We start from the raw sequence: 12,322 nt of genomic DNA on the forward strand, positions 1-12,322 counted from the left end.
GGAGCATCTCCACGTGCGCGCTCGCAGCAATGTGACTCAGAGACAGAGGAAGATGAATAAATAAACAGACAAGGTAAGGTCAAAACGAGAATCATTCAAGAGGCTGTCTTGAAACATTTACAGAACAGGTGAGTAGCGACAACATTCTCCCACCTGCTAACGGATGCAGTTAGCCAACACATGACTCATGCACGGACATCAAGCACGCAGATGCGCGACACCGGGCGACGGAACGTTCCCATCGCTGTGCGGACGTCCACAATGCGGATCTTGCCATCCTTTCCGGGGTACACATTCTCCACGATGCCCTTCGGCCAGCAGCTTCGGGCCAACTGTGGATCAGCAATGACGACAACGTCGTTAACCTTGATTGGTTCTGCCGCCTTGAACCACTTGGTCCGGCGCGTTAGCGTGGGGAGATACTCTCGGACCCAGCGCTGCCAGAACATATCGATCATGGCCTGGGAAATCCGCCACTGCTTCCTCAGGCACTTCTCATCAAACTTCCCTGGCGCAACAGCTCGGTGGTTGCCGCCGAGCAGAAAGTGATTCGGTGTCAGACTCTCAGCATCAGCATGGTCGATAGAAACGTGCGTCAGTGGCCGGCCATTTACGATGCACTCTGCCTCCGCCATGACGGTGGTCAGCACCTCGTCACGTGGCGTCCGTTCCTTGAGAGTCGCTTTCAGGGCGATCTTTACTGAGCGCACTAAGCGCTCCCAAGCGCCACCCATGTGGGGCGCGGCAGGAGGGTTGAAGACCCACTTGATGTTTCTGGGCGTCAGCTCACGCATGAGGTCACCGACATCTAGCGCTGCAATCGCCTCTGCGAGCTCCCGTTCAGCTCCTTTGAAATTCGTGCCATTGTCCGAATACAGTACAGCAGGGTATCCGCGCCGAGCGATCATGCGGCGGATAGCCATGATACACGAGTCGGTTGTCAGGCTGGAGGCTATTTCCAGGTGCACGGCTCGAACGGTCAAACACGTGAATAGAACGCCATATCGTTTCTCGCGTCGACGCCCGACAGTCACCTCAATTGGACCGAAGTAGTCAACTCCCGTGTGGGAGAACGGGCGCTCATACGCTGCGGTTCTGCACTCCGGTAGCGGCGCCATTACCGGTGGCTGCGGTGTGGCTGCGAGGTGACGGCACCTCAAACAGGAGTTCCAGGCACGGCGAACAGCGGCTCGAGATCTGGGAATCCAGTACTGCTGGCGTAAATCGTTCCGAACTTGTTCCTGCCCTTGATGACCTGCCCAGACGTGGTGCTGCAGGATGAGTAATCGGGTGTAGCGATGGTCAGGGTCGAGTAACACTGGATGCTTTGTAGACTCAGGCAAGTGAGGCGTGTTGTCTGTTCTCCCGTGAACCACTATGGTGCTGTCCAATAGGGTCAGCGTCAGCGATGCCAGGCGGCTGTTGCGGGTGACTGGCTTGCCCTGCTGCAGCGCGGCGAGTTCGTCAGGGAACGACTGTTGCTGCACGTTCTCCCACCAGAGCTGCTGGGCGTGTCGGAACTCTGATGGCAACAGTTCGCTACTGGGATTCACGGCTTTCTTGGCAACTCTAGCCTTCAGGCGCTCAACGAAGCGGGTCACCCAGGCTGTGGTGCGAACCAGACGCATCCATGACGAAAACCTGGCGATATCGGGGAGCGCTTCCTGCAGGGACGTCGTGGCGACAGTGGCCCCGCAGAACTCTCGCTTCAGCTCGGGGTCCGTGTCCTCTGGCTCCACTTCAGGAGCGGCGGATGGCCAACTAGCTGGTTGGTTGTGCAGAAAGTCGGGCCCTTGCAGCCAACGTGTCGATTCGACGATTTCCATAACAGGTACGCCGCGGGAGAGGTCATCGGCTACGTTGTCAGCAGTGGGTACCCAGCGCCAGTTGGACTCGTTGGTGAGCTCCTTGATCTCGCCGACGCGGTGTGCCACAAACGGCTTGTAGCACCTGGCATCAGCTCGTATCCAGCTCAGGGCGGTCTGAGAATCGGACCACAGAACGGACTTGCAGCAGTCGAAGCTGTGATGCTGCAGAACAGCTGACGATAGGCGTGCGCCCAGAACGGCAGCTTGCAGCTCGAGTCTAGGGATGGACAGTGGCTTGAGTGGCGCTACTCTGGTCTTCGCCATCACTAACGATGTTGCGACGGACCCATTGCTCAACTGAAAACGCCAGTATGAGGCAGCACCGAAAGCTTTCTCACTCGCGTCGCAGAACGTGTGCAGCTCAATACTGGTAGCGTCGGCAACAGCTAGTGAGTAGCAGCGTGGGATGTTGACTTTGCAAAGCGATTGCAAGTCTTGGCACCATTCATCCCACCTGCCCTTGATAGAAGTGGGCAGCTCATCGTCCCAGCCAATACCAGAGCGCCAGATGTCCTGTAGTAGTACTCGGGCTCGGATGGTGAAGCAGGCAAGTAGTCCGAGCGGATCAAACACCGCCATCACTGTGCTGAGAGCTTGCCGCTTGGTCATGGACTTTCCAGGGCGGCTGATCTTTGCTGCGGCTGGCTGGACTCGTAGCGTGTCTGTCGCTGTGTCCCAGCGCAGGCCAAGCGTTCGCTCAACAGCATGGGCATGCTCAACATCAAGGTCAACGGTTGTTGTGTTGGCTCTTAGCGCTTCTGGTACAGATGCCAGAACGGCTGGCGAGTTGCTGATCCAATGACGGATGACGAAGCCTCCGTCCTTGTGGATGCGGATGACGTCAGCAGACAGTGAGGTGGCTTCTTCAACGGTGTCTGTTGAGTCAAAGTAGTCGTCCATGTAGTGACGCTTGACTATGGCAGTCTGCAGCCGAGGCGACGTCTGCGGGTGGCTGTGAGCATTGTGGTTCTTAACGAACATTGCCGACGAAGGGGACGACGTCGCGCCAAATGTCATTGACTTCATCCTGAAGACATCAGGTGGTTGACTCTGATCGGTCCGCCACAGGAACCGTTGGCTGTCTCGGTCGGCTTCACGGATCTGAACCTGGTGGAACATTTCCGCAATGTCGGCACCGAATGCAATACGGCGCTCCCGGAAACCGAACAGAACCGTTGGCAGTGGACGGAGCAGGTCTGGCCCGGAGAGCAGCGCATCATTAAGGCTCCTCCCACCTGTCTTTGACGCCGCGTCAAAGACCAATCTCAGCTTTCCGGGTTTATTCGGGTTCGTCACACCAAAGTGGGGAAGGTACCATGCTGCAGGCGGCTCATGTGCAGCTAATTCTGGTGTCAGCTTCTCGGCGTAACCCTTGGCGACGTACTGCTCAAGCTTGGTACTGTACTGACGGGCGAATTCAGGCTGTCTCACCATCTTCCTCTCGAGAGAAAGAAGCCGCGTCATGGCAGCTGCTTTGCTGCTAGGCATTGTGGTATTGTCCTCCTTCCACAGGAGACCCGTCTCCCACCTAGTGCCGCATGAGCTGCGCTGGGTGGTTGCAACCTGAATATGCTGAGCACGCTTCTCCCGCTCACTGAGAAGTGAGCTGGTAGTGACTTGAACGCCGAAGTTGTCGGTACGGAAGCTGTCCTTGACTAGGTCGTGCAATTCGTCGTCAGCGCTGGTGGAATGGACCAAGGTGAAATGCTCGTCCACTCTGCTGCGATGGCTGCCGACGTGTCCATGTACCACCCAACCAAGTAATGTTCGGCTTGCGACCGGAGCATTCGGCGGGCCTTCTACTACTTCACGGCTGATGGTGAGGTTGATGTTGTCCTGCCCAATCAAGAGCCTGGGCCGCTCGTGCAATTTGCTGACAGGGACGTGTGCAAGATGGGTCCAGGACTTCCGCACACGATCCACAGACGTTACGGAGCATGGCAGGCGCAGGTTGGTGACCGTCCTTGCTCCGAGCAAGGGATGGAGCTCCCCGGAATCGCCAGAAATCTCTAGGTCGACGCACAGAGATTTGGGGTGCCGCTGCCGCTGCGTGTCCGTCCATGACAAGGTGAGCGGGGTCACCGTGCCAGTGGCACCGACTTCCGCGGCCAGGGATGAGTCGACCAGAGTGACGGTCGAAGCCTCATCGAACAAAGCGCACACTCTGACATCGCCGGCTGGGCCGTGCAGGGTGACCGGTGCCACACGCAGCATTACTTCACCCGTCTGCTCTGTCACGGCACACAGGTGTGTCTCGTCTCTTTCGCCTACGGTATCTGAGGCGTCAGAGTGCAGGAGTTTGTGGTGGCGTTTGCTGCAGCCGTGAACAGGACACTCCGTCGGGCGTGGGCAGTCTGGCAGACGATGACCCTTACGGAGGCATGTAAAACAACGTCTTTGCTCCTTGACCCATTTCCAGCGACTACGTACTGACTGGCCCAGGAACTTTCTGCACTCGGTAGTAGCATGGGAGCGACCGTTGCAGAAATCGCAGCGATCGCTGCTTCCACTGCTGCTGGTCGTTGTGGCGAGTGACGGGTCCGTTCGACGAGGCGGTGGCCTGTGGTCGGTGGCGGACGGTCGAGGGATGTGGACGTATGATGCAGAGAGGGCTACCTGCTGAAGCCAAGAAGATAGCGTTGCAATACTGACATCATCAGGTGGCATACTACGGACAATGTCTCCCCACTGGAGGCGCAGACTTGCTGGTAGCTTGCTCACTAGCTCCTGCCGAAGTTGCGGGTTCAACATGTGGCCTGGTGTCCTGAGCAGCTGCATAGTTGACACCAAAGTTTGCACGGCAGTGGCGAATACCATGAGGGCGTCAAAATCATCGGCTCGGATGGAGCTCAGGCTCTTGGCCTTGTGGATGAGCGTGCTGATCACCAGCTCAGCACGTCCAAACCGGAGCTCCAAAGTCCGCAGCACCTGGTCGACGTTGCCGGGGACGGTAAGCAGGCCAACCACTGCTTCCTTCGCCTTGCCGCGCAGGCATTTCTGCAATCGGATGAGGTTCTCTGCATCCGTGAACTCACACGCAGTGGTGGTGGAGTGGTACACATTAAAAAACAACGGCCACTCCTCCGGTTGGCCAGAGAACGTGGGCAAGTCCCTGCCCATGGTCTGGCGAGCCAAGAACTTGTTAGTGCTGGCCGGCTGGCGTTCAGGTGGCGCAGGTGGAGCGCGCGCAGTTAGTGGACTGGCTTGCGGGACCTGACCCAATGTCTGGTGCAGCGCTTGCTCTGTCATTACCAGCTCGGACCGCGTACGATCAAGCTGTTGTTGGAGGTGCAGCTCCCTAGCACCTGGCGAATCACCGAGGCTCGTCATGGGCACGGTCAGAAATGGGGCTGCCTCCGCGTTCAAGCGGGTTACTGGACCTGGCGCTGACAGGCTTACAGCCGGAGCTGGTGCAGACTGGCGTACTGCAGGAGCTGGCGCTGACTGGCGTACCGCAGGAGCTGGCGCTGACTGGCGTACAGCCGGAGACGCTACATACTGAGAAGCAGGCTGGTGCAGAATGCCTGGCTGGGTCCTGCGCTGCGCAAACAGCTCCCGGGTGGACGAGACACTCGCCAAAGCGGCACAAGCGGACTGTGCTGTGGCAACACTGGGCGTCTGATCAGGGACGTAGAAAACGTCTTGGGTCCTCACCCACTCTTCCACCCGTGCCACTTTACTGGTGTGGACAGCAGTGGCAAGGGCTGGCTGCAGTGCCAGACTCCCACTGGTATTGCTACCGGCAGCACCAGGAAGACCACTACGGACTGAGCTGCCTGCTCTGCTGGTGGCGTCTGCAATTTCTGCCAGCGCAGCTTTCAGTTCCAAATCCACCAGCGTTTTTTTGCGGGCCAGCTCCTGTTCCTCGAGCACCTGAATTTTCTTCGCTGCTTCTAGCTGAGCCTGCGCTCGAAGCATTCGCCGGCGAGTTGCAGAGCTGGACGACGCAGCAGACTTTGAGGCTGCAACACTTCGGTTTGACACAGGTGTCAGTGGGGCATCGTGTCCAGCGGCGGGCTCCCACTCTCCCAGCCTATCGGGGGGTATTCCAGCGTTAGTCCTGCTGCTCCGACGCAGCTCCTGGTCAGACATTGTGACACTACTACTAGACTGACAGTTACTGAAACTGCGGCCGGACTAAAATTGACAATCACAAACAAACAAATTGACACTACGAAAGAAGACTGTACTGAAGCTACAAGGTTGAGTCGAAGTAAGGCTCGAAGGACCAAATGTTCCAGGCAAGAATTCAAATTCCGATACACGTGCACAGGCACACTCTCCGAACGCAAATGGGACAACACACCATTACTAGACGTTCTGGATTTCTCCTTGCAAACACACTTCCACCATAACCGGCATAACTCTAAAACCAAAACTGCAAAAGGAAGCAAAAAAGGGCCAGCAAAGGCACAGCGCGCTTGCGCCACGACATACACGGACACGTGACACAAAAGGCATCATAGCTAGTGCGAGCATGACTCATAGTCATAGCTCAGTCATACAGCACAGCGCAGTTGTACAAGCGCATGATCGCGGGTACAAAGGGTTTCAAAAATACAAATAAATTATCATGAGAGCAGCTCAAACAACTACACGTTCGAAGCAGAAACAGAATAGAAGAGAGACAGAGAAGCAGAGTAGAACACGACTAGACAGAAGGAGAGAATTATGATTCCAATTATCAACGTCAGTAGAACAATAGCATGGCTGAAAACTGGAGCATCTCCACGTGCGCGCTCGCAGCAATGTGACTCAGAGACAGAGGAAGATGAATAAATAAACAGACAAGGTAAGGTCAAAACGAGAATCATTCAAGAGGCTGTCTTGAAACATTTACAGAACAGGTGAGTAGCGACAACAGAAGGAATAAGTACTATACTAACAAACTTACAGCCCAGCAGGAAGGGTGAATAAGTAGATTTCGATAGAAATTTCTGTAAATTTCCAGTCTCTACAAGCCTATATCTATAGCCGAAATGGCCGTGGTCAAAGTCTTTCCGTGCTCTCTCTCTCTCTCTCTCTCTCTCTCTCTTTCTGGATTGATTGCTTCTCATATCCCTGTATTTTCATGTCATTGTGTGTGTGTGTGTGCGTGCGTGCGTGCGTGCGTGTATGTGTGTGTGTGTGTGTGTGTGTGTGTGTGTGTGTGTGTGTGCGTGCGCCCGCATGTGCGCGTGTCGATAATGTCTGCATATGCATGTCTATTCCTCAGAACATTGGATGGAAACAAGCTTAGTGCTCTAGACTCTAGTTTGTTCGTGTATCTGACTCGTTTGGAAGAGCTGTAAGGATATCTGCAGGGCTTGTCTTGGGTGCGAGGGAAAGAGTTCACCCGTCCTAAATTAGGCTGATAGAACGGTCCGACACTTTTCACATCCATGCACTCTTGTAGCTATTACTGCGACGTTGTGAGTGTGCTTACTGAGGGTTCTGGCAATGGACCAACCTTAAAAAGTCATGATTGGAAGCTGTGGCCTTAGTAAAAAAAAAATAAAAAATAAAAAAAATAAAAAAAGGAGTGTCGGCTTCAACGCAGGCCGGATGCACAGAAATGGTGAGGAGGGGGCGGGGGAGAGATGAAGACTACAATGAAAGATGGAGTGGCCATGTTGGCTCCAACTCCTTCCTTGATCAGCGGGGGCATAGGAGATGGTCCGGCTGGTCCAGCTCTGCCCAAGCCACTTTTCATTCAATTATTATTATTATTATTAGACACAATCTCATAGCATGTGACAAGCATAGCTAATGCAGGGACAGAATCCCCTGAGACAAGGGCGTTGAGCCAGCCACGGCAATCAACATGTTTGTGTGGTGAAGGAGGCACGTAGTAGAGCGAATAGTTGCCACACGTGTTGTAGTTCTCACTCAACCTGCACACTACTCATGCACAGTTCCACTGGTACACACGAATCGGAGAGTTTAGAAATACATTGCATTGAAAGCGAACATGGAAGTACAGGTAAAACCGGAGAGGAAAGACAATGCAGCACACGAGGCCAAGGCAGATCCGAGAAGAAGCCCACTGCACACATGAGCACACTCTGGATACCAAGAGAAGGCTGCACAGCAACAGCAGCTACGTGCACGGCAACAGTAACTACGATAATAATAATGATGACGTCACACATAACATGCTTGTAATCTATAACTGTGACGTCGCACATAACATGCAGGACTTCTAAAGTTGTTCTGCTGCCGCCTCCCCCCCCCCCCCCCCCTGCCCAGTATTTGTCTGCATTTGACAGAAATTGAAGTTTTCCTTGCGGCATGGATTCGGCATCAATCATTGGTCTGTATGCCTATGGGAACTTAAATTGAAGTATGGATGTTGAGCAAATGGTGATTGTGTAGTATAGGCCAATGATTACTTATTATTTCTTACATTTTGTATTTCCTGCTCCTGTCCACGTGACGAATCTCTGGCCTTGTAAGCTGCGCGCATGCCCACGTGTTTCTGGCCTTTCTCTCTCTTCTCCGTCAAGACAAGTAACATTAGTTTTACTATCGATATGAACAGTTTGAGTGTCTGGTATTACTATTAGGAAAGGGAATCCTACATTGGTGGCAGCGGTGGGATTCGAACCCACGCCTCCGGAGAGACTGGCATCATGCCCAGTGCACTGTACACTGCAATGCAGTCAGGGCTTTGCCCTTGTTTGTCAGATTTGTTTTGCGGTCGGGCAAAATCCATGATGCAAGACGAACGATTGCGTGCGCGCGTGTGTGCACGTTTGTGTGTGCATGTACATGTGTGTGCATGTACATGTGTGAGCATGCATGTGTGTATGTGCAGCTGTGAGGAGTGGGTCATGCTCATGCATATTTGAACACTGACAATACCAGTACGTACATCACCCTGTATGCTCTTCTTTCACTCTTGCGCGCAGACATCTTCAAGGCAACAGTCTCTCACAGCTGCCATCTTCCACCGTGTTCATTTATTTGGCACAACTTGTTGATCTGTAAGTCTCTAGTGGCTATGTCTGCATAGTATACACAAACGGCACGAAGGAGGTATACAGAGTTCGTCGCAACTCCGAATTTCTGGCACAATGCAATCATCAGGCGACTTCTACGTGATATAACAATAAAAATAAAAATAATTGTAGCAGCGGTATGTTTAATTGTTTATGTCCACATCATTACATTAGCACCGGTATCTCTTTGTGCCTCTGTCAAATTGTGCTTGCACAACAAAAGAGAAAGGAGAAAGGAGTTGAACACACCCATTCCCAGAGCACTGCAGATCCAAACTAGGTCCATTAGTTTAGGTTTAGAGGCACTTGGCCATTGTCAGGTAAAAGAAACGAGGATGGTTTCTCTGGAACGTAAATTCATGGAACTGGTTCGGATGTGCAGTCCTGCGGGAATTGGTGTGTAGCTTAGTTCTTGTTTCCGCCCTTGAAGCTGCAAGAAGCTTGACGACTGCTACACTCGATAAATCATTCCGAGAACCAGCACACTTCAACAAAGCCATTTGCACAGTAACAAGCGAGCCAGCGTTAGAAAATTATTCCAGAGACTAATACCAAATTCCAGCCAGCTGTATGGCCTCTGATCTGCGTGCCCTGGGATGCCGTTCCAAGCAACAGCAATTCCCTGACTCTTTCGGCAAGTTCGGCCGCCATTCAATTCCTTCATCACATAGACGTCAAACAGACTGCAGTATAAAAACCTCGTCTCAATCGCAAGCATGTGAGCATTCTCAAGTATGATGCAGAACCCTGGGGGGGGGGGGGGAGTCCCTCGCCGAGTTCCATCCTCATAATTTCGAATCCTGGATTGGAGCGCCTAGATGCCATGCGTATGAGTTTTGAGACAGAATGGCTTACATAATAGATGACTGGTGACAACAGGCTCTTTTGTTTCCTTCATGTATGAAAAGGAAGCTTCCTGAAATTCCATTCTGACAAAGTTAAGCCTAGCTCACATTCGACAGGGCGTGATGGGACGGTCTGACGGCATCCAATGTGAACACCCAGAACGGGGACGCAACCGTACGAATGAGGAAGCGATGGGAAGAGTTGAATCTGTTCTACTTTTCATACAGTATGCGGGGACGTTTTGAGTGTGAACAGGAGATGGTGGCGTGCGCTGACTACTCCCGTTTCATACTTGGAAATATTTTGCATTTCGAGCACAAAGTTTCCCATTATAACTCGCAGAATGGCTAACACGACTTGAGTTGAATTTTAGCAAGGCAAGATTTCATGTCACTTCCTGTATTTAGGGATAGTCCAGGAGTGTGGCAGACAAACTGTTTCATCATTTCCTGGGGCTATTAGAACAGCACAACTTCCAGGGCTACTTTTTTGGTCTTCATGAAAAACTGGTATTGTGAACTTGAGTCAGCTTCATTCAGGGAGAAGTAATGGAAAGGAAATCCTGAAAAACAAGAAGTTAGGTCCGAAAGTCACCCCGTCGCGGACTGTGCCTTATGACTCACGCCGTTCAACGTTGAACATCGCAACAATTGGTGCATGCCGTGTCGTACGGTTCGTACAAGGTTTTACTGCTCACACCAGCCGTCCCAACAGGCCCTTACGTTCCGTGCCGTCAGCATTGCGTTGAATTTGAACCAGGCTTTTAGTCTAGGCAGACAAAAAGGTAAAACCCTGGATGTGGCTTGTGTGGCTGATTTCTGACATGGCCCAAGTTTAGGGTTCACGGCTTGCCACTAAAAGCACCCGTCACGTGCGCCTCCATTTTGGATTATGGACGCGCGTACAGGCCGCGACAGCGCGTATCGAAGTAAAAAAATATCGACTCGAAGTCTAGCCGGAGAGCGTACTTTTTGAATTTTTCCTTGGCTTCAGTGGCTTCACTTCACTCGGGCTTTGCATTTTTCTGACTGACCTGGACTTGATGATGGCGGCGGTGGTGGTCTTGGCGAAAGATCCAGTTCCATCTGAGACACTCTGTCGTCTTTTCTTATCTGCTGAGGTTCTGGCAAAGCGCAGCTGCATCGAACCTGACTAGATGTAGCTGCACGCATCCTTTGTTTGCCCTGCAAATCTCGATCTGTTGCTGTTTGGCCGCTGATGCCATGGAAGAAAATATTCTTCCTGTAAAGAGGCCGAAACTGAGCTAGGGCACGTCAAGATAGGTAGGGTATACAAAGAAAAAGAAATGTCATGGTCACGACAGCCAGCAGCTCACGACAGCCAACACGCTCCATCGTCGGGATTGGAAGTATCCAGCACGGCTGTTCCGAGCGCTGCTGCTCTTGTTATTCTTCTTCTTCAGAAATTCTCCACACCTTGTCGGCCAAAGTACGCGCGCGCGTGCACGGAAAATAGATGCGCTGAGCCGTTTCTTGTTCGATTTTGACAAATAATGGCTTGTTGTTTTGCTCTCGACCTTGGCAATCCTTCTACCGTTCAGTATTTTACGGAAACGCAACGGCTCCCCCTGTTTTTTTAGCCGAACTTTGGCCAAAGTTACTGGAAAACCCGGAACTCGTTTGAAAAAATACGAACGGTGGAAGTCTTGGAACGTCTTTCGTGCGTGTGGATTCAAAAATTCAGGCAGTTTGAGCCAACCGTAATGAATCCCGTAGAGTTGAAAGTGAGTGATATTGATGGGAAAATGCGATTTGAGCACTGACCGATTGTGTGGGACAGTATATGCACGCGCCTGTCACGTGCATGATGTAGCTGGCGACGCTAGCATGCCAATCCGTGAACCTTAAAGTTCTCAGGGGTCGTCCAATGCTTGCGAAAGACTGCTTCGGCTGATTTTGCAGGCCTATATGACTGTGAACTAGCCCCATACGATTGGTGTAACGAAGAGTGAATGACCTTATGCAATACGTTTTTTTTTTTTTCGCTCATACTTTATCTTGTTTCCTTGCAGGCAATTGCACGACAACAAGCTAGTGTCATTACCGGACAATATATTTGAAAAGAATCCAAACTTGCAGAGAATGTAAGGCATGCTGCAATCGGTGCTTCCATAGTGACTGTGCACTGAAGCCGGTCTTGTAATCTTGTATTTTCCTATGCAGAGCACAGGACCACCGATGGAATAATTCGCCAATGCTTGGTGGTCTAACGGAGCATAATCTTTCTGATTCTGAATCTGCAGTAAGATGTGCGTACATCAGTCACCTGGTCACCGTGCCTGCAGGCTACAGCTTGCAGCCTGTTAGTGCGCGTTCCTGTTACTCGAGTTGAGCCTTGGTGTGAAAGTTGTAACCTGCGGGCAACGCGACCAGGTGACTGGTGCACGCATATTGCAGATTCAGAATCGGAAAGATGACTGACGTGCGCATCAGCACGTGACCGCTTGCTTAACCATGTTCAATTGGGAATAAGCCTTCCTGGACCAAAACCTGTCGACTCAGCGTCCAAAAGACCACAACATGTGGGCCAATCTTGTTCATCCGTGCTTTGATAAGAACGAAATGGCGCTTTTAGAGACATTTTGCATATACATCCCCATCTAGTAGG

General features: G+C 52.2%; 1 protein-coding gene across 1 annotated transcript in view; it reads left to right on the forward strand.

Annotated features, from left to right (window-relative positions):
* Positions 1–12,322, forward strand: part of LOC135829699 (uncharacterized) — a 163,336-nt gene that overhangs the window by 126,799 nt on the left and 24,215 nt on the right. Inside the window, exons 29-31 of the mRNA XM_065342090.1 lie at positions 7,084–7,155; positions 8,759–8,833; positions 11,727–11,798. Of these exons, the coding sequence (XP_065198162.1) occupies positions 7,084–7,155; positions 8,759–8,833; positions 11,727–11,798 (219 nt within the window). The remainder of the gene's footprint in view (positions 1–7,083; positions 7,156–8,758; positions 8,834–11,726; positions 11,799–12,322) is intronic.

Source organism: Sycon ciliatum, chromosome 13, assembly GCF_964019385.1.
Source record: "Sycon ciliatum chromosome 13, ocSycCili1.1, whole genome shotgun sequence".
Lineage (NCBI taxonomy): Eukaryota > Metazoa > Porifera > Calcarea > Leucosolenida > Sycettidae > Sycon > Sycon ciliatum.